This window comes from Neovison vison, chromosome 10, assembly GCF_020171115.1.
Source record: "Neovison vison isolate M4711 chromosome 10, ASM_NN_V1, whole genome shotgun sequence".
Taxonomy (NCBI): domain Eukaryota; kingdom Metazoa; phylum Chordata; class Mammalia; order Carnivora; family Mustelidae; genus Neogale; species Neogale vison.
Window position 1 is genome coordinate 15,404,581 of NC_058100.1, and position 23,850 is coordinate 15,428,430.

The 23,850-nt window shown below is 37.8% G+C and overlaps 1 protein-coding gene across 1 annotated transcript in view; it reads left to right on the forward strand.

Annotated features, from left to right (window-relative positions):
* The window catches only part of USH2A (usherin), a 689,941-nt gene that overhangs the window by 347,607 nt on the left and 318,484 nt on the right, over positions 1–23,850 (forward strand). The window contains exons 32-34 of the mRNA XM_044266844.1: positions 718–877; positions 2,225–2,396; positions 8,387–8,534. Of these exons, the coding sequence (XP_044122779.1) occupies positions 718–877; positions 2,225–2,396; positions 8,387–8,534 (480 nt within the window). The remainder of the gene's footprint in view (positions 1–717; positions 878–2,224; positions 2,397–8,386; positions 8,535–23,850) is intronic.

A 23,850-nucleotide genomic window follows, 5' to 3' on the forward strand; every position in this document is an offset into this window, starting at 1 on the left:
AGGAGAGGATAATAGCTCCACCTTGTGCCAGGGGTCAGGGCAGGATGTGTTAGGAGAAAGAAAGGGGCTTTTGCACTGAGCTGGACAACTTGAAGGTCAAACAACAGTTGGTCAGGGGGACAGGAGAAAGGAGTTAGGCATTGTTACAAGTTACGTATTTGCATTTCAAAAGCAACTCCTCTTGTCTTCAAATATGCCTTAAAGATCATTTAAACGTCTCATTTTTTTTTTCATTTTATTTCTTTTTAGTCTTCCAGAATTCATTGTTTATGCACCACACCCAGTGCTCTATGCAATACGTGCTCTCCATAATACCAGCTACCAGGCTCACAAACTGAGGGTTTCGGGGGCATCCCCTCCGAAACCCTCAGTTTGTTTCTGAGTCCATGTTTATTTTTTAACCGAGTGGTTGAAGTAGCTCTGAACTCAGAAAGCAATTTACCTGGTCATAGGCATTCAAGAGGACAGTCAAATTGTTAAAATGAAAAAGTTAAAGCAAGAGTTTGACCTACACCTGTCTATTTAAAAATAACCATAGCATAGTTAACGGATAAAACAGCCTATATCTTATTGCTATTGATTTTTAAGGCTATTGATTCTTGTTTTAAGCTTTACTTTAGCAGTTCTAAGAAGTGAGGATGTAGAGAAGGAGTGGGACCACCTGAATAAAAAATAGGATGGTAAATAAATTCTTTTTTTTTTCCCTCCAACCTCTAGATTTACCAGTATTTACACCCCACCGGTTTGTCCTCAGTGCCTGCACATGTGTGGGATGTACAAACAGTTCCTTGGTCATACTGTACACGGCACAGCGGCCACCAGAGCACGTGGATTCCCCACTCCTGACCGTCCTGGATTCCAGAACCATACATGTGCAGTAAGTAGAAATGTTGTCTCTGTCACACACTGGTTTATGCAAGAATCCCAGTGAGCTCAATCAAGGGAAGGGTTTGTGACATAAAATTAATTTTATTGTGATGAAATGCATAGAAGTGATTAGTTCAGTGGTTCTGGGAACCTTTGATTATCACTTGCCAACTTAATTTCCATTTCGTCTCTATGCAATCAGGCTGAGCTATGTACGTACACAGAGTCTGTGCAAACTTCAATAAAGGGGAACTGACCACTGACAGGACTGCCTAGGGCTTTCTGTAGCAGAGTGTCATCCGTGATGAGTTGGAATTAGAGTCCAAATATATATTTCCTTTTTGAGTACAAGCTAGGACCTTCTTGTTCCCCTCCGGTTGAAGTCAGAAGGGTATTTTCACATAGAGGCATGTTCAGGTTACTTTTTATATGAAGTGATTCTGATCCATTTCCCAGTCTCCGAGGTGCAAGGTGTACCATCATAAAGAATCGGAACTTAAAAGCCTCTCCTGCAACAATTAATACTTATTTGCATTGATCTCTGTTGGTCTCAGTTTTCCCACCTGGAAGAGAAGGGTTTGGGCTGAGTAAATTAGGATATTCATTCAAACTGGGAAACATTATGTTTCCTACCCCATCGTTCTGGGTCTGAGCTGTCCTCCTGGCTTTCAGGGCTGCCCTAAGCTGAGCCCGCATTACTTACACAAAAGATCTCCCACTACTCTAAGTATCTCTCAGCGTACCAATTTCTGTCTATTTTACAAACTGTCCAGCTCATGTTCGCTGACATGATGTAAGCTGTATGTGGAGCATCTCTACTTTTCCTTCTGCCTACTGTATCCCATCCATCAAGTAGACAGTCTTCCGTGTCTAGGTGGTGTGTCACCTTATCCATGATGCTTGATTTGACTACTTCAGCACTGCAGTCCTCGGCTTCTCTATATTCTGGGGTGACATGTTAATTCGACACTAGATGGCTGCATTTTTTCAGGACAATTATGTTATTTCTCTGTCTCTATCTCCCGTTTCTCATAAATTCTCAAATGTCCTACTTCTCTCAATTCTTATTCTACGGCTTAAGTTCAAAGCTAAATACTCACACATTTTTTATACTATTAGCTAATTAAAATTATAAGTAATGAAAACAGGCACTATGTCATATTTTCTTCAGATCATTCAGAAGAGACGTTTAATAACTACTTGGTTTTTTTTTTTAACGTTCTGTGTGTGTGTGTGTGTGTGTGTGTGTGTTGAGTGGCATAAATCCAAGTTCATATACGTCCTTTAAAAATCTTGTACATTTCAGATTTGACTTGAAGGAATGATGGATAGTCATGCTATATTTTTCCATTCCCAGGTGGAAACAACCAAGAAATGTACCTGGGATTCTGGAGCGCTATATGTTATATATTTCAAATCACACGCATGATTTTGCAGTTTGGGATGTCATCTATAACAGCTCTGAACTTTTTCAGGATCACCTGCTAGAATACTTGTCCCCTGGTAATAAATATCTCATCAAGCTGGGAGTAAGTTCACTTTACTTCTGTCACTTTCTCTTCCCTTCTATTCTGCCTCTCTCTTCCTTTGTCCCATCTTCTCTCACTCGTTCACTTAAAAACAAAAACAAAAACAAACCTAAAACGCAAACCCATGTATTGCTATTGAGACTGAAAACTAACCTCACATCATAAATGGGAATGTAATCTAATACCTACATATTTATTTTGTATTACACAAAATGATGGCATAACAGTCCGAGTCAGTCGATTTTTTTCCCCCATATCTAATTTGGGATTATCAGAAATTATTTCTTCTTTGTTATTTCTAGAATGTCATAATTGGTAAGGGCTTTTTCTAAAATGCTTGAATTAATAAGGTTACTTCCCTATGGACCTTATATTCATTTGGAAAACAATGTTCGGTATGAAAATTTAAGTCATGTATTTTAAAATGAAGGTTTAAATGACCCCCAAATATTCTAGATTGTTATTATAGTCTGGTTTACATTACACTTCTATCTCAAAAGAACAGTCACTTAATAAAACCCTAGAATCAACATACTTTAGAGGTCTTTAGACAGACAATAGCATTTTTTAATGCAAAATAGCACTTTTATACAAAGGTCTTTTAAAAGACCTTGATATTACTGTGGAATTTATACTCAGTGGTTCCTTTTGTTTTTTGATGAAATATAATCTTTTTTAAGTTTAATAGCACATCTGAAAATAACTGAATATAAACATGAGATTGTCCCTATTTGTTTTAAACACACTCTTCATTTTATAGCAATACCTATATAAGGATATTTGCTTTGATAAATGCCATAGAAAATATTCTGCTCTTGATTATGAATAAATTTACATTTATGTAGACACTGTGTATGCATTCATTTTACTTAACATGCTCTTGAATGCTCTAAATATTATACCACGAGAAAATAAACTACATTCAACTATTGCTAACTGTCTGACCTGACATCCCAAAACAAGGGCAATCAGGCAATGTTAAAAATCTTATTCAGAACTGACTCCATGTGCCTAGGTGTTCAGCACGCAGATGGGCTTTTGAAGCAGCATCTTTGATTACTTAGTTTTATTACTCAAGATGTAAGAAGGGTATTACTTTGATTTTCAAAAACTAATACAGAAATCCACACTATTTTCAAAACAGTGGTAATATCAAAATCCAGAAAACACTCTATTCCTTAGAAGCAACCAAAATTTAACAGAAATTTTTGTACTCTTGGTTTTTATCAGGAGGCAAATGTCATGAAACAAAGTTATACTCCCCAGGCAATTTTTAGGATATGCTGTGCAATCAGTGTAAATCCATCCCAATCTCCTATGTTTTACACATCTGTGGTATCTTGAAAAATAAATACCGCTATTGGGAGGCTACTCTCTCATGTTTCAATTCAGATTTTGTTATCAACTGTGTAACCAAAGGCAAATTCACTTAATTGCACTGATTTTTATGTTCTTTAAGCCTAAAATCAGGGCTTTGAACTAGATGATTTTTAATGTCTCTTTGAGCCCTAAAATACATGACACTAAATCATTTTGTGATCTCGAGCAATATTCTATGGAGTCAAATGAGATCTGTCAGCCCCAGAGTAATGTTGATGCAGGACGTCATAAAGATGTGGAAGTCTTTGCCCTAACTCTTGTTAGGGAAATAAATTTGCTCACATTAGTTTTGATTTCACTGTATTTAGTAGTAGAGGAAATACACTAATATATTTCAGGAAGTAGTCAACTAAAAAGTTTTTTTTTTACCTAATTCTATAACCGGTAAATTAAGTGAACCAGAACATTTTAGGTTCATCTTGGTTAATTGAAGGATTATTATATATTTCACAGTCTCGACATAATAACTAGCTTTCAAGGTCATTAGATTAGTAGATGGAGATTAGGTTCTCAGCCAAGTGCAGTTGCCTTTATAGATAGTCTTAGTGTATTGAAAGTTCTGGAAAATAAAACATATAGATGGCCAAGCCCTTAAGAATAGAAGAAAATACATGAGGATTCAAGCCACTGTGATTTACTCTAGACTCAGAGACAGTATGTTACTTCAAGTAGCTTCATTAATTTTTCCTGTTGACTTGGCTATACACTCCTGAAAGACAGAGACAGTCTCTTTCAAAATTCTATATTCTGAGTCAAGCACAGTGCCTAGTAGGAACTAGAAACTCAGCAAACAATTCTTGAATGAATGGATGAATGAGTAAATGAACACTAAGTATATGTATTTCATAAAGAATCTGAAACTTTTGATATGAACTAAATGATTTGCTGTAGGATGTCAGAGTCGGGGACTGTGTGAATCCAAGCATATGCTTTTTCTACTGGAAGAAACAGCAAAATGTGTCCATACACTCCACAAATGGTATTGTGGAGTATGGTAGCTCTGAATAAAGATAATGAGTCAGCAATTAAATAAAGATAGTGAGTCAGCAATTAAATAAAGAAACTAGTAATACAGACTATAGCAAGATATGTACGGCTTGATAATTTTCATATAGTCGCTAGACATTTGCCTCCTGATGAATGTTAAGTGTTAAATATCTTTGCTGGGGGCGCCCGGGTGACTCAGGAGTTAAGCTTCTGCCTTCTGCTCAGGTCATGATCTCAGGGTCCTAGGATCCAGTCCTGCATAGGGCTCTCAGCTCAACAGGGAGCCTGCTTCCCCACCCCCTCTCTCTCTTTCTGCCTGCCTCTCTGCCTACTTGTGATCTCCGTCTGTCAAATAAATAAATAAAATCTTTAAAATAAATAAATGAATGAATGAATGAATGAATAAATATCTTTCCTGGAAAGATTCTTAGAACTGATGAGCTTAATTTTTCAAAAGATCAGTTATAGATACCATGGCCTTGTTCCTTTTCTTCATGCTTTAAGGTTTGCTGCATTCTTAATATCCTCGGAGCCTACTCTGAAAACCAACCATTGAAAAGAGGATGGTAGCTTTGGATGTTCCTAACAGACATCATTTCAAAATAATTGATACATATGGATTGATTCCTCATTTCTTTATACCAAAATTCAATCCCCTATTTGATTAGAAGTTAGTGGACATTTCAGGGTGGTAGTATGACTTTGTCATTTCACAAAAATGGCTATAACTGAGGAAAGCTGTAGGAGATGGGTTGAAATGCCTCGTTATAAAGGCTCAGAGGCTTTCAAAAAGCTTGCCATTTCATAAAGGCGTCTTTAATCAATCCCACTTTTTTGTTTAGTTTTTCTAAATCAGAATTTTAATCAGCATTCAGTTGTATTGCATGCAGTGGCCTCCAGTGCTGGTGGGTCAAACAAGATACCGATCGGTCTGATTTCATCTAGATAATACCAGTTAGATTCGACCAATCGGAAGCAACTTTAAGAGCATTTTTTTCCCCTTATTTAAGGAACTGCTCACTTAGCATCTCTAAATTCATGCAAAAAGAATGTGGAAAAAAACAAAAACAAAATAAAGTATTTTGCAGGTAATTCTCTTATTTCAGCAGCCTCTCTATAAATTCTGTTTTATTTGCAAGAAAAATTCTCTTGTAAACTCCTTGGGTTCTTAGAAGTCCCCTTTGTCAAATTATGAGTTCATGGATTTTAGATGACATAGCCCATAACCCAAAGATCAATTCTTCCAAACCAGAGGATGTCTTTATTTATCCCAAATGGCATCCCAAAATTCTCAAAACAAAGTAAACTTCAATTAACATTTTATTTTCAAATATATACAATTACATGTCTTATAATATTTCTTTGGGAAGAGTTATCTAGGGACAAATAAGCTAGGGACATAAGTAAGAAAGTAATAGTGACAAGTAGACTATCTGAAATAAATCTTAGTGTGTTGTGGATTTAACAGTAAGATGCTCCAACATTTTTCCCCTCCTAAGGAAAAAAAAATCTAGGAACTGAAAGTGGATAGATTTCTGTCTCTCAGACGACTGAAAAGAATGCTCTTTCTATCACTTCCCTTTGATAATTCAGCTGTCCCACTTGGGCTCTTTTCCTGCCATGTTTTCTAGCGGAATTTCAGTATGTTTGAAATGTCTTTTTTTTTTTTTTAATTTTAATGTTCTGGTAGTTATTTCTTGGGCTAACAATGACATGTCCTAGAGCTTTGAGTCATGGTTTGGTCACAAGTTCAATTGATTCCTCTTTATTTGCAAAGATTCTGTTCTCAGGAAGGGGATAGTTTATCTCTTCCATATATATGCACACGCTGCAGCTGAGAATTAGAGGGAATCCACAGAGGTTAATTAGGTCCCAATCTTAATGCAATTTCATGCCCAAGCCACAGTTTAACCCACCAGAAACTTGCTTACGCTGATGAGAAATTATCCTGTATAGGCTACTGCTGTATTCTTACAAGGGAACATGAGATTGAACTCCATGTCAACTGACCATTTAATATTTATACTTTGAATACTTAGAATAAAGAATTTGCAACAACTTGTTAAATGGTACACTGCAACATAAGAAAAATATCTTTAAAAATAAGTCAACTCTCTCTTATTTATAGGGAAAAGAATTTCAACTGTGTTAATTATCAAGAGGTTATTCTCTTAATAACAAGCAGAAAAGCAGGAGACAGGCCCAAAGAAATAAAAAGGTGTTTTAATTTTTTATGCTAGCAAGATCTACCTTCCCTGAAAATGGACTGAATGCCTATCTGCTTTTTACATTGTCCTACGATTTTGCTTCATTTTCTTAATCTGTTTTCAGTAAATTTTTGTGTTTTTTGAAATATTTTTAAATTTGTGCACATTACGACTGGAACCGAAAGAGATATTGAACAAAGGTTAAGTGTAGTTTTCAAATATCTGTGTTGTATAAAGATATGATTGCTAAAATTTGCTAGCAAATATGGTCTGGAAAAACCCTGTATGTCTGTCTCTGCTTCCTGGAGAAATGTTTATCCAATAAGTTAGGTAGCAAAGATATTTTCCTAATACACTTAAAACATTTATTTTGGAATTACTTGTAGTTAATTATGAGAGTGCACACAGAAGTTTCCAGGTATTTTTTACGATTTTTTTTTTTTAAGATTTTATGTATTTGAGAGCAGGGAAGGGGGAGAGAGAGTGCATGTGCCCCCATCAGGGGGAGGAGCAGAGGGAGAGGGACAAGCAGACTCCATGTTGAGTCCAGAGCTTGGCCTAGAGCTTGGAGCTTGATGCCTTGACCCTGAGATCATGACTTTAGCTGAAATCCAGAGTCGGATGCTTAATTAAATGAGCACCCCCAGGGAGACCCCCCCCTTGGTATCTTTAACATCCATGTTTTCATTTACGGCATTAGTAATACCTTATTAGGGAATGGGAAGATTCTGTGATCACTTTAAGTTGGCCCTGTAACGAACCCATTTCCTCTGGCACATAAGTAAGTGATTTGACCCTTTAAGCCATTAAACAGTCACTCAACAACTGCTTTGTTGCTGATACATGAGAAATACTATTTTATTCAATTTCAAACTATGCAGTACTTTAAGCATATTACACTGTCGCAATGAAAGTGATCATATTTGCTCTAGATCTTTTCGTTTACTCCAAATCACTTGTTTTTATCCTGAAGTAGTTTCAGTCTCTAGTACTTCCCTCCCGTAGTGCACACACACGTGGGTGTGTCTGTGTATGCACACACTTAATTCCTTCTAGGAAACTTTGTGAGAGGCTGATTTCATCAAGGCTATTCACCCAGACAATAGATGCCCTCTCTCTAGGCTCTAACATAGGATGCACATATAATTCATACACGCATACATTTTGGATTATTTTCTAATTATTGGAGATGGCTGTCTTGTGTCCTAAAAAGTGAACTAATTAAATGTCAGGCCTCAGCGTTACACAGATTTATTTGATGGGGTGGCAGGGCCGGGGGCGGGCGGTGGGGGGCGATGTGGAGCAACAAACTGTATTTCAAAGACTCTGGAACTCTTGTTAGGAATCCTCTGTTTCCAAGGCTCACGAAAACTTTTGGGACCCAGAGTGAAATGTGGTTTTGGTGTTTCTCCCCAGGCTTGCACAGGGGGTGGGTGCACCGTGAGCGAGGCCAGCGAGGCCCTAACTGAGGAACAGGTACCCGAAGGAGTGCCGGCCCCCAAAGCACACTCCTCCTCACCCCACTCTTTTCACATCTCCTGGACGGAGCCTGAATATCCAAATGGTAAGTGAACTCTTTTAGCCTCAAGTTAAAAAGATGATTAGCAAAGGTAAATTAATATTCTAAATGGCAGCTTATATGTGGTGCTTAATTTTTAATGATCATTTTAGCACATAAAATACCTGAGATAGTATCATTGTCTGTAGTTAGGAGATTGTAGTTTTTAGGCGAACACACAATTTTGGTGGCTCAAAAGTGCTCCCTTTTGATAGTTCTTGTGTACTGCATCTTATTGTTCAATTCGGTCCAGGAGAGGTGGAGAGAACAGATGAGGATTCCCAAGGTGCTATTGTGACAGTGACATTGTAGTTTCCGGGAGTTTCTATTTTTGACAGTTGTTAGTTCATTCTCGGAGAGGCAGAGAGATGGAAAGTCCATGCACATCTTGTATTTCAAAATGCTTTTGATTGAGTAAGTTTATCTTAGAAGAGACCACTTGAAGCTCTGTATTTTAATATATTATATGTAAATTTGTTAGCATGCAGTTTTTAAACAGTGCATATATTAAATATATGTGTATTTCTACTTGTTTAACTTCAAGTTGATTGCGTATATTTCTAAATGATATACACATCTTTGCATAGCTTAGAGAATTAAGTTAGCCAGTTATAGTTAGCTTAAATAAAATCTTATTATAAAGAATTTGTAAAACCTTGGAGGTAGAAATTACTTTATTCATTTATTAGAAATATTTTTAAGTTTCATACAACATACTGTCCTTGTTCCACACTGGTGGACACTTACGTACCATCAAATTTTGTTCCCTTTAAGATAAACATCGAGATTTTTAATCTCCTAGAAATTGTTTTAAGTAGCTTGTTACTGAAAATTGAGATGGCCTCCTTTAGCATAGCCAAAAAGAATGGAAGAAAAAAATTGTAGTTTTATTAGTTTGTCTTATGTTTACTATGATATTAATTATTTCAGTTATCTCATTTTAATTAAACTTTTGGCAAATGCATTAGATGTATTTGAGGTAATGGAGAGAGCTCAAATAATTATAGTGAGTGATTATCTCTACTATAGAAGTGATTCCTGTACTGTTACAGATTTCCTACTAAAAAAATAAATGGATCTCTATTTGATACTTATATGAAATAATAAAAAAACTTGTCATACTTCGTGCTCCACAAATGTATCTAGCCCATAGATGGCAATGCAAATGTTAGTGATTTATTCCTGTTGGATTGGTATTAAATGCCATTACGTGATTTGCATCGTAGGACATTTTCCTTCATACCAGTTGGTCATGGCACCTGAAACCACAACTGTACTCAGAATCCTAGGTAGACCTACAGAAATACTTTCTATATTTAAAAGAATATTTGCATACTATGTTTTGTGCATTTACAAGCAATTTTAAAATATATTCATTGAATCAAAAAGAATTTGAAATTTTGCAGATTTCTTTAAACACTTTTATTGTATTCTAAAGTCTTGTGTTTAGTCACATCAGAATTTTCAAAATTTTTATTGTGGGGCAGTGTGGGACATTTAAAGAGTAATAGTGTTCATTTAAAAAGAAAACAGCAACTATCATGCCACCTACTTCTCTCTTCATTTGCCCCCAATTTTCCAGTGTTTGATTTTTATTGTCTGTTGTCTGAAGAGGGAAAATCTGATTGTTGGAAAACAACTTGTTCCTCTATTTGTTCTTAAACTTTTAAACCTCATACTTCACCCTAAAAACCTAACAGATAAAATCCAAATTCTTTAGTCTAGTATTCAGGTCACTCCAACGTATGACTCAACCTGCATTTACAGAGTCACGTTCCTTTCTAGAATACTTATGGCTTACTGTAGGGTTGTAACACATTCCTTTCTAAAATACTTATGGCTTACTGTAGCCACACCTAACATGTGTTCTTTTCTAGAATACTTACGGCTTACTGTAGTGTTGTAAGATGTGTGTGTGTGGAGTCAAATAGGCCTAGAGACAAATATTACCTCTGCTGTCTAGTAGTGTGCTACTTGGGGAGATGGACTAAATTCCATGAGCCCCGGTTCTTTTGATTGTAAAATTGGCATTGACAACCCCTGTTTTCTTTCCATCTTCACTGTGGAAATGTAAGTCATTCGTCAGAACTAAACGTGGGTCTCTTTAAAAAAAAAGATTTTATTTATTTATTTGTTTGAGAGAGAGACGAGAGCTCAAGCCAGAGAAGAGCAGGGGCAGAGGGAGAAGCAGACTGCCCACTGAGCTGGGAGCCCAACACAGGGCTTAATCCCAGGACCCCAAGATCTGGAGACCTCCACCTGGATTGTTATTACCCTTTATATTCAACATATTCAAGTTGATTTTTCCGCATGTCCTCTGCCCCTCTCTCTGCCCTTTCTCCCGTGTTACTCTTCTCACTATTAGCACAATCCAGTCACGCCAGCCAGAAGCCTGGGTGGCAATCTTGACTCCAACCCTGGCTCACTCCTGACTTGTCTTACCGCGCAACGTTCAACTGCACTTCTCTAAGGAAGGTCACTGATATTTTTCACCCAGATAACTTCAAGAACTTCCGCAGACCCTGCAAAAATCTGAATTTATTCATTCAAAGTGTATTTTTTGATGACCTACGAGGTGCCATCATTCTGATGATACCAAGATGAATTTGCCTAATCTCTGATCTTAAAGATATTAGAGTTCCGTAGGGGAACACAAGGGAATCACTAGGTCGGGATGTGAGTAAGGTGCCAAGTTACAGAGAAGCAGCTCCCCAGGGAGCCCTGTGGGCTGTGGGAGTGTCCTCCCTCTGGGTCTCCATTAGATGTGGCAGGTCCAGAGGCACATAAGCATTTAGACTGTCTTGTTGTGTAACAGATGCTTCCTGCATGGCTTTGCACATGCTGGGATATAAATGTCTAGTTCTTGCCTAACAAACAAGTGGTCATCTTTAGCCAGCATAGCTTAGGAAACAGGCTCTCTGCTTTTTGTAAATGACTCTGATTTTAACAGTGACTTTCTACTCATCAGAGTCTTGTAATAATCCTGAACCAGTGACTAAGAGAATGGCCTCTTGCCCTTCTGATTGCCATTTTCTTCTTTGTCTCCCAACCTGCTCTCACTTCACATCTTGTGCTGGGAAGCTTGCTCTTTGCTTCAGGACATGCTTCCTGTGCTCTGAGAATTCTTCTAGTTCTGGAATGTTTCGTTCTGTGCTGTACCAGCAGTTCTAAGAATAGTGCCTGACCCACATAATAGATACTCAATTAAAACTTTGCTGATTAGCACTACCAAAAGAAACAATAAATGCACAGAAAATAACAAATGTTAGCAAGGATGTCGAGAAATTAGAACCCTTGGGCACTGTTGGTAGGAATGTAAAATGGGGCACCCATTATGGGAAACAGTATGGAAAATGCCTCAAAAAATTAAAAATAGCATTACTGTGTGATCCAACAATCCCACTTCTGGGTATTTATCCTAAAGAATTGAAAGCAGGATTTTTTTTTTTTTAAAGATTTTATTTATTTATTTGACAGACAGAGATTACAAGTAGGCATAGAGGCAGGCAGAGAGAGAGAGGAGGAAGCAGGCTCCCTGCTGAGCAGAGAGCCCGATGCGGGACTCGATCCCAGGAACCTGAGATCATGACCTGAGCTGAAGGCAGCGGCTTAACCCACTGAGCCACCCAGGCACCCGAAAGCAGGATCTTGAAGAGGTACTTGCATACCCACAGTCACGGTAGCATCATTCACATTAGCCAAGCGATGGAAGAGACCCAAATGTCCACACATGGATGAATGGATAAACAAAATGTGGTGTGTATATGTATATACAATAGAATATTGTCCTGACCTTAAAAAAAGAAATCATCCCATGCCACAACAGGGATAAACCTCCAGGACATTATGCTAACTTAGAGAAACCGGTCAGAAAAAGACAAACACTGCATGATTCCACATATGTGCGGTATCTAAAGTCTCATCAAACACATAAAAACAGAAAGGAGAATCAGGCAGGGAGTTGGGAGGGGGAAGGGAGAGTTGCAGTTCAATGAATCTAGTTTCAGTTTTGCAACATGAAGAGATCTGTTATACAACAATGTGCATTTAGTCAACAATCTATATTACATGTAGAAAAATAGTTAAGATGGTAAATTTTAGGTTATGTATTTTTTATCACATTTTTTAAAAAATATTTATCACATATTTTAAAAAATAAAATGCAGCAAACTTTTAAATCAGAAGAAGAAAGGTTAAAGGCTGTTAGTTTAAAATAAAAGTTTCAATTAATAATCACATAAAGATACATACATAAAATATACATTTGTTAAACCAAATTAAGATCATCCTATCTGTCCTGTGCAACGTGTTTTTCTCACTTCACAACATGGTGGAGACATCTTGCCAGGGCACTTAAGCAGAGAGAGGCCAGCTTCAGTGTTTTAAAAGACAGTGGAATCTCACTGAATAAAACCACAGCTTATGTGACCCATGTTTTATCAGTGGATATTTATGCTTCCATTATTTTACTGTTATAAATAATGCTACATGCTATTAATTGTCTTCTTTTACCAAGTAGTCTTTAAGTACCTGGTCTTTGTCACTTGATTCACACCTAGGGCTCTGCTCTCCTTCAAAGACGTCCTACTGAATTCTAGCCCCTTGCTTCCCTTACCTTCAAAAATGGGGATGTGAACCTCCAGCTCTGTTTCTCTAATCAGGGCATCCATGTTCCCTCTGGCAAAGGTGTTCTCTGCAGGCTGCAATTTCAGGCAGGGTTTTAAAACCTGAATAAGAGTGACTTTTAGGAAGATAAGAACCCTTTATTGTGCAGCACCTGGACCCTGCCTTTGTCATACCATCAGCCATCAGTGAAAGGGGCACAAGGGATTACTGTCTATTAAATTTGTGACCTGTGTTGTGGAGATTACAATTGCATAATTAGAATTATGTTTTCAAGAGCTTCCAAATTCTCCTGAGCCATATTCCCTTTCAGAAGCTTAGACCTTAGAATCTCTAAATATGCTTTTTCCTCACACTTGAAGTTTCCCTTGCTGAAAATCAGCATCAATATCTGACTAGACCAAACATTTCTCATTACCTAGCATAACATGTAATAACATTTGAAAGTAATCAGAATGTTTTTTTTAATAGTAAGTGGTAATAGAGAATGTGAAATTCTTATCCTTTATTAATATTTACAATTGCTTGTAACTATCCACTATCTTTACTTGAGCAAATTTGCTAGAACAGTTTCCCTGTTAGATTGTGACCCACATAAGGACAGGCATGCATCTTGTCCTCCGTGACCTTGTTCACGGTTCTAGTGCCAGCAACTGGCAGGGGTTCCAGTCATGGGTAGAGGAGTATTAAATCACTGTTGAAGGAATTAATGTTTGCTGAGGACAGGGACAATAATAACATAGTAATCGTATGGAAGTGAGAAGTATATTCATATGCAGTCATACAATACACACAATTTACAGCACGTTTTATAATTACGTAATGTAGAAGAATGATTTCAAAGACAGCAGAAAGGCCTCTCCCTCTTGACCTGCTGAAGGCTCAAAGACCTAGTTGTTTGGCCTAAGATTTTCTCAGCTGAGTGATTTTTCAGGATTCTAAAGAGAGACAGCACGTGAAACCGGGTCTGCGTTGCGTGCCTCTGTGTGAAAGGGTAGACTGTCCTTGCCATCGAGAGGAGGTAACGTCAAGATATGCACAGGAGAAGGGGAGCTGGGCACCCATGAGACAGGGTCCCAGGTGCTTCTTGAGAAAAGAAAGAGAACTCAAGGAACCTGTGAAAATATTTTCCTAATTCAGCCTTTTGTACTGGACTAGCTTTTCGAGAATTTGGACATGAATATGTACCAAGATAGTGGCAACTGGGTCAGTAAGAACAGAAAGAATTTAAGAAGTTGATTATTTTGGCATACTTATACATAATACCGTGAAGACAGTGGAACATTATTGAGGAACATTTAGCTCAGGTTTTTAAAATATTTTATCTATTTCTTTATTTAAGACAGAATGAGAGAGAGCAAGCATGGGGAGGAGGGGCGAAAGAGAAAGGAATTTAATACTGAGTGTCAAGTTAGACATGGGACTTGAAATATCATGACCCTGAGATCACAACCTGAGCCAAAACCAAGAGTTGGACTCAACCAACTGAGCCCCCTAGGCAACCCCATGAAGTTTAGTTTTTAAGCATATATATGTTTCAGAAATGCGTGGTAAAGAAATAACTACAGAACTTTTATATACTTTATATGTCGTCCTTCACATTAAGAAATGATGAGAAAGAAATAGACTTTTATAGTTTATATACACGAAGTTGTGTGTGTAAATACTAAGCAATTCACCCATATGAAGAAAAAAGTATTTGATTTCCTACCAACGCTAATGGTGGTAGTAGGAATAGCTACAGCTTAGAGCTAGGCAACAAACAATGCAGTCCTCACAACCAGCCATGAAATGGGTATGGCTGGGGCACCTGGATGGCTCAGTGGGTTAAGCCTCTGCCTTCAGTGCAGGTCGTGATCTTGGGGTCCTGAGATCAAGCCCCTCATGGGGCTCTCTGCTCAGCGGGGAGCCTGCTTCTCCCTCTCTCTCTGCCTGCCTGTCTACTTGTGCTCTCTCTGTCTGTGAAATAAATAAATAAAATCTTAAAAAAAAAAAAAAAAGAAATGGGTATGGCTTCTCTAACATTCAGCTGGGGAAACTCGGATTTTTAAGTATTAATTGCTCAAGAAAACTAGTTAAGTAGGAATTTAATACGAAGCAAGGTGTCAATGACAAAAAAATTCATGATTTTATTCAGTGTACTCTTCTGCCTCTACATTTTTTTTAAAGATTTTATTTATTTATTTGACAGACAGAGATCACAAGTAGGCAGAGAGGCAGGCAGAGAGAGAGCGAGGAGGAAGGAGGCTCCCCGCTGAGCAGAGAGCCTGATGCGGGGCTCAATCCCAGGACCCTGGGATCATGACCTGAGCCAAAGGCAGAGGCTTTAACCCACTGAGCCACCCAGGCGCCCCTGCCTCTACATTTTGTAGAAAAGCTCATAATTCAGTATTTCATCTAGGCACATGAAAAAAGTTTTTTAGATGCTTTGACTTGTTTGATGCATCAATCTCACTGACAATATTCAAAATTCTTATGATTTCTGTTCTGATTTTTCTGTGGTTTTGAAGGAATAACTATTTTCAAACTTTTTATTTTGAACTAACTTTATTTTTAAATACCCAAAAGGTGATTCTATTTTCTTTCCTGGAAATGCTCAGTTTTAATAGGAGAAATGGATTATAGAATTCAGTGAATCACTTAGGAAAACTGCTTGACAGTTTTGAGCAAACCTTGTGTAACTTTTATGAAACACCTCCAATCAGTTTGTCAGGTAGAATTTCCCAAGCATAATCTTTTTTAGGTTCCGTTGATTCCATTTTTAGGAAAGCCTAACAGTAATAAGGCATTATTCCACAATGTGAAAGCTGTTCTCTCTTTTCCTTTTTAATTGAAGGATCAAGTATTCACACAGGGAGATAACTGCCACATTCAATCATCATCTGGACCTTGGGGGAAAACTTGCCATTGATATTCATATTGCCATGCTGTACTGGAAAAAAAAAAAAAAACCCAAATACGTTTGGAGTATCTATATTCACTATACATGTTATTTTCATGACACACTAAAGCACTGTTGTTTAATTCTTAGAGTAAACAGAATTCTTCAGTGTACATAGAGATACCTTGTATTAAATTTACATCGTATTGTACTTGTATTGAATTTCCTTGGTTATAGATGACAACCTACTGAGCACCTTAGGAAACACAATTTGACAGAACATGATGAAGAGGCACAAAGATATATATCCCAGTGGATGTGCTTTATGGACAATTATGTTTCAGCTTCCCTGTGAAAATTAAACACCTTAAAAATTCTACCATTATGGAAAGAGAAAAGGTGATAAACTTGAAACTGCTTACCCTGGCGAGCCAATGGGAATTAAGTATCCATTTTGTGGATTATCCACTGTGGAACTGGATTTATAGAACTAGATTAAATAACCTGATCCCCTTTTACCACACAGCATTCTATTGTTTCATTTTGTTCTAGCTAGCTTACCAATTACTAGCACAAGAGAGTAAGCAAAAGAAAAGCACAGAAAAGATGAAACAGTGCAACATAAAGTGTTACTATAATTTTTTTATGTTAGATGTATATATTTTTCAGACTTTCTGGATCCACTCTTTGCTCTTTCATTCAGCTCTGTACCCTACAAGGCTGACCTTTACTCTCCGAGTGTCGATGAGCTTGCTCTCCATCTCTCTCTGGCTTCCTTTTGGTTTGTCCCTGGGCAGTGGCAGCAGCAGAAAGAGAGCAGAGGGTGGGAGAAGAAAGAAGTCACAGAATTTAAAGCCTTTGTTCCCTTTCGACCCCGGCTCTGGGCTCCAGGGTAGAGCCGTATCCCTCCTCCAAAAGCTACAGCTCCCATCCAATGGCCCTTTCCTGTAACTCCAGCTCTTTGTCCAGGTTCCCAAATCTGTTCTCATCCATTCCCTTGCAAATTTGAGGGTGTTTACAGGATCCTACTGAACTTACGTTAGCATGGTCTCCTAGGAGTCCTATCTAGGACCTGCTGGGAATGCATTATTACCACCCGGTCTTTCCCGTAACTCTGCCCATAGCTTTGTAAATGAGTTTGAGTTGCTATCAGGTTTGTGCTGAGTCCTTAACTGATTTTTAAATCTCGTATAATCCACACTTAACACGCAGAATTCGGGGGCTGGGTCTAGAGATAGATGTAAAGTGTATTCTGGAAATAGCAAAAGTAAATAAGTAAACAAAAATTCCATCTAGTTAAACTTTGACACTCTAGACATTTTAAAAGCAAATAAGGAGAATGGTGTTCAGAAGTTCTAGATGAAGACTCTTTGTCTAATATGTCTGTAATATTTAATTCTTTAAATAATAATCAACTCATTGATACCTCACTGAAATCTTTCTATTAATTATTATGAAATACTCATTGTAATTAATCAGATAATGATTTGTGACATTTTTCCTTTTGATGAAGTAGGTCCAAGGGCCAAGTTCATCTTAAACTGAACTGAATAGTTAATGTGAAAATCAAATGAGTGAGCATATATGCAAGTACCTTAGGAATCAAGTGTGATGCATATAAGAGGAAATTTTCTCAGAAAAATTTAGTTTCCTAACCCACCTAGATGAGGTTAGCATCTGCCTTCTCAGCCACTACCATTTTTCCTTCTTTTCCATCTGGCTCTCTTTTAATACGTAATCCACTTAGTCCTCCTTCTCACGTAGATTGGAAGTTTTATGAATGCAGGAACCAGGACTGTTCTGGGTATTTCCAGCTTGAAACACAATGTCTGGCACATAGTAGGTATTCCATAAGTATTTACTGAGGAATCAGATAACTACTGAAAACCAAATCCACTAAATCCAGCAGATTTCTTTTTTCAAAAAGTATTTGACAGCACTTGGGAAGTACCTGTTCTGTTTTTCCACACTGTGCTCTCTGGACTTGATTGGGGTAGAGAGGAATCTTAAATAGCACACACATAGGAAACTGCTGGGTGATGACAGATAGCATACAAGTAGGGAATACAGACCTGTCTACAACGTGCTTCCAAGAGATGGGCAGTTTGTTTTACAAGAGATATGCAGTACATGACACAGGTAAGCGTAGAAAGAGATGGTCTAAGGCAAGATTTTCACAGCAAATAAGGCTTTAATTTACATGTGAAGGAAGGGACAGCTCTAAGTTCATTCCTCTTATATGCATCACACTTGATTCCTAAGGTACTTGCATATATGCTCACTCATTTGATTTTCACATTAACTATGTCAGGCCACCAGGACAAGGAATATGACCCCCATTTTATTGATAAGGAAAAAAAAAGTTTGGAAAATGTGAGCTTCCTAAGTTGTAAAAGTGTGTGGTCATGAGAGAAAGGCCGTGGGCTCTCCCTCCTTTTTTCTAAAAGTTTAATCAAATGACATTGGATGAAATCACAGCTCTTCCATCCCCCCCAAGTTTACCTGGTACCTGACTAGTGTCCATTCTTTGGCGCAGCTCTCATCAATACCAGCTAACCATTTACTCATAAACAATGTCAACAGTGATGTCAGGCTTGGTCAGGTCCACAGTCCTCAGATAGATTCTCATTTATCTTGAGTTAGTGTTGCTGGGAGGATACATCCAACATGTAGTTCCTCAGGAGTCCTGAAGACTGACAAAAAGACCCCTGAACTAGCTGTCAACCCCTTTCTTCTCAAACAAAAGCAATCCAAACTGTGGAAAGAAAGGATAAGAGAAGAAAAGAAAGTTGGGGTAACTATTTTAATATCATATAAAGGAGACTTTTGGGCAAATAGGTAAATTCAAAATGGTAAAAGGGAGAATAAAACTACAAACTCTTCTTTCACCAAAATGTGCTGTGAACAAAGTACCTAAAGAGATAAGTCATAGAGTGGGATATAACATTTATAACACACGTAACTGTCAGAAGGCTAGTATTTGGGATACTTAAAGTATTCTTAGGAATCAATAATAAACTGGGGAGGGAATGTAGCCAATAATAATCATAATAGCATTGTATAGTGACAGATGGTAGCTACACTTACCATGGTGAGCATTGGGTAATGTATAGAACTGTCATATCATTACATTGTATACTTGAAACTAATATAAGATCATCTGTCATCTATATTTTTAAAATGTTTTAAAATATATAAACTTAAACTTAGAAGAAATGAAACCCAAACTCTTTACTTCATTTATTATTTTCCAACACACTTTGTCAATGATAACATATTCTAGATGTTGTTAGAATAATAATAATAAACTGGGGAAATATCTGAAAAAGCATTTCACAAAAGAACAAAAAGCAAATAGCTAATGAACATAAGGACATGTGCTCAACCTCTTTCATAAGCTGGAAATAAAAAATAATACCAAAAAAGGTACCATTTTACCACATATAATACTGGCACAGTTGAAAACTGTGAGTTATACAAGGTCTTTTTGAGGATATGGAACAATGAGGACTCATTGTGGGAATTGGTGCACTTTGAAAAACGGATGGGTGTTGTCTAGCAAAATTAAATATATTCCAACAGTTTCACTCCAGGACCTATGTGCTAGTAAACTTCACATCTGCCTCAGGACACGAGTACAAAAATGATAACAGATACAGGGACGTAAGAGACAGAACAAGGAAACAATTCAAATAAATGAATGAATTGTATTGTGCAGGAATACGATACAGCAATGGAAATGAGTGAAGTGTGATCACCCTCAACCAGACAGACAGGATTCATGCTTATTATGGTGAACAAGAAAAGAAGCAAAAATATCTTTTTTTCAAGTAGGCTTCACGTCCAGCGTGGTGCATAGTGCAGGGCCGAAACCCATGAGCCCAAGATCAAGACCCCAGCTGAGATCAAGAGGCACCCATGTGCCTCCCCCCCAAACTATATATTATATGATTCTATTAGCATAAAATTTAAAAATTCACCAAGCTTAATTATATTGTTTATGAATGCATTCCTAAATAGAAAAGCAACAAATCATTCGTTAGAAGTTAACACAGCTGTCTGTGAGGAAGAGAAAGAGCTGGAATGAGGGAGGGCACATAGAAGGTTCATGGGGTGCTGAAAATTTGTGGGGTGCTAGCAATATTTTATTTTTTAACCTTGGTGATGGTTCATGGCTTTCCAGTTTTTCATTTGTCTTTGAGATATAACATATTTTATGTATTTTTCTATGTTATGTTTTATCACATAATTTAAAAAATATAGAAGAAATAGGTGCATGGAAGTTAGAGAGTGTAATGTGTGCACTGTTGAACCTGAATGTTTCTGCATGTTACACCAACGCATAGCTCCGACACTTTCTGTCTGGCATTGACTGTGTTATTCAGTCTTTCTCCAACTTGTTTTTCTCCTCTGTAAAGGGAAACTGAAATTTTTTTTTTGCCTTCAAGAGTTTTTCCTGAGGATTGGTGGCATCTGATCTTAAACATGAATACTGTTGTTAATTTTTCAGCATAAAGGTCCTTTGACTTGCAAGCGTTTGCCTCCTCTTACTTTGCGTACTTTCCTATGTAACAGTATTTGTTTTGCATTTTAATGAAATATTACATGTTGAGATAGTTACAAATTCACATGCAGTTGTAAGAAATCATGAAGAGAGATCTCATTGACCCTTTCTAGCTCCCCCAGGATACTTTCAAAACTATCCTACATGATCACAACTATGATTTTGACACTGATACAGTCAAGATGCAAAACAGGGGTGTGACTTTTTTTTAATCCCCCAATTGAAACACAGTCCCCTTTGAAACCAGTAGACCAAAGGTAAGTTAGTTCTTTGGTAGTGGGCTTTTGGAAATCATTCGCACCCGCCCTCACAAACCCTCTCTAAGGTGGATAGACCCTTCTCTTGCCTGCGTAGTGACCTACGACACGATGCTGTACTCTAACCCTAACCTCAGCTCTAGCAGTATAAATTTATTTTATTAAAGAAGAGAAGATATATAAAACTGTTAAAGCTATTTCTCTTGGAATTCCATACTACCACTGCAATATGGCATTCCCACATCCCTCTCTCAATCACAACCCATTACTGTATATTCAGGAAAAGGAGGCTTTCAAAAACATTTTTTTCCCTTTTGATATTTTCAGCTGCCCTTTTCCCTACATCTGTGGTCTTCCCTACTCCAGTCTATTGCAACTGTGACTCTAGATTAATTCTTCTAAATGCCATGTTTATTTTAAGACCTGGTCAATACACCAAAAATATCCATAGTTCTCCTGTGCATCATAAAATCCACAACCCTTGGTGTGGCATTCAAGGTCTGAACATCTGTTTGAAGGCTCATGTTCTATTAGGCTTTCACCAGTTACGACCATCACAACAGAATACGCATCTATTCTGGATGTCTTTATTATACCTTGCATTTTCTTGCTTCCAGGCATTGGTAAATGTCATTTCCCCACAAGGAACATCTTCCTGAGACATGGCCTTTTCACATTTTGCCTTTTATGGAAGACCCAGCTGCTTTGTACAGAAACCCCAGCTGCTCTAAAAAGCTTTCAGGACTTACTTAAGGCAGAGTGATTGCCCCTTGCTAGAAGCTCTTGTATGTCTATACCATTCGTTGAGCATAAAATTTTTGTGGTGCTTATCGCTTTTATTTAGCTCTTCAATTGTTTAATTAGACCTGTGTTTAGCCCTTTTTTTACTTCCATAAAGGCAGATATTATTTCTTATGGTTTCTATTCCCCAAAGTACCAAGCATAGTAGCTTTCAGGAATTGACTTCCGGTAGATACACACTAAGTTTTTGTTATGCTCAACTTAATTGCTTGTAGGGCCAGAACAGGTTTGTCAGTGCTTATTTGAGCGGAATTCCTACTGTAGAAAAGAAAGTTAGGCTGGAGATGAAGAAGAGGAGCAGTGGGGGATGAGATTGCCAGGCTCCAAGCCGGAGTTGATATTTATTTGTGTGACCCTGGAAAATAGCTTAGCCTAAGAGTCCGTTCCCCTAACTCAGTAACAAGGCAAATAACACTTCTTACTTCTTGATGTTGTTAATGTTAATGGAAATAATTAATATCAAGCATATTGCCTATTGTCTGACTCAACATGAGTGTTCAGTACATTTTTTAATAATAAAGTGTTTAAAATTTCAAAAACACACAGCATTTTTAGAACTTTACATTTAACTTTTTTTCAAACCTATTCATGTATGTCTTGTACTCCTACTTAAAGAAGGAAAGTGCCTCCTTAAGCTTCACTTAAAATGTGCACTGGAAATTCATTAGTTTTTGTTATATACTTTAGAAATCTGAGATCAATTAAAATTGTTGTCTTAATACATATTTGAGACTTAATTGCTAAATGTATGTTATTGGAACTGAATTACACAATATTTTATATAATACTAATTAATTTACATTAAAAAGTCTGTTAGTGAGAAGTTATGACATCTGCTTGCCTATCTTGGTAAGAAATGGATTGTTATTTTCAAATGATATCTCTTATTGTCCACCAATTTGCCAGGCAGTTTGACCATATGTCCTTAACATGGATTATATCGCTAATGGCCTTGCCCAAACCAGATCAAAGGAAACACTTAGACTTGTCTCAGGCTCCTTTCTGTGGCAGATGTAGGCACCAGCTCTAAACCATGATGGCATCCCACTTTGGCCTGACCTTGAGAGCTGGTGACTAGCTGTTGAGACCTGGAGCTAGAGGCAGAAGACCCAGAGAGATCAGCATCATGAGTCTGTTCCAGCTTCACAATGTGCTCACATTGACCCCAGCTTCCCGATCCTGGGACGGGGAACTCTCATCTTGCTAGTACTCAGCAAAGGTCTGACTGATCACTGATTGCATGTGGCATTTTTGGATACGCATTTTGAAAAACGGCCCTCTGTCTGTGGTGTAGAGAATGAATTGTATGGAAACATGAATAATGCATCAAAACACGAGGGTGGCTATTATTCTCGGATATGAGATGATGGCAGAATGGACAAGGTGGCCATGAGTATGGTAATGGGTGAAGATCAGTTGGGAATGTACAGTCTATGTGACTCGGTGATGGACTTGGTATGTATGGTGGGGGAGGAAGAGGAGAGGAGAGAGTCCAATATGACTTAAAGGCTAGATCACACTTACCCAGTGTACTTGGATTCTACAGTTTAGATCTATAATTGATCTTTTAGTTCTTCCCACAAGTGCTGTCAAATAGTGGTTACTTACCGAATGCTGGGCTACTCTGTAGGTACGTGTACATGAGTGTGTGTGTGTGTGCGCTCACCCGTGTGAAAGCTGGACTTGAGTTTCACCCACCTTTCCATTCAGATGCATCCTCCATACTAAAACGTTTCTGAGCAGTTGAAGTAACTGTCACAGATCTCATTTAATTTTATTCTCAGCTCATTTGCCATGCACTCATCTTGCTCTAAGCCCTTCTCTTAGCAACTGTCTGTTATTTCTTTATACCTAGTTCCAGATGTCACGGTTATCTAGTTTCTTAGCATTCCTTGCTAGGGGTTGACTTGCTTAAGTCAGGTAGACAAAACAAAGAAGAAACTGTTGAGAGACTGTCACTGAGGGAAGAAGGAGAACTCAAAAAGCAGACATAAGGTTGGATTAAGTGTAGCCACTGAGGGATGTGAAGGGTAAAAGCTGGGTAAGTATCCTAGATCTCATTGGTCCCTGAGGGTATACTGAATTAGAGAATATACTCTTTGGTGTCCATAATGCATGGTTTGAGTCATCACAAGATGATTCAATTATATTCCTTATAGTCTATGTGGGAAGATAGGTGAGTACTGTGGAGTCCTT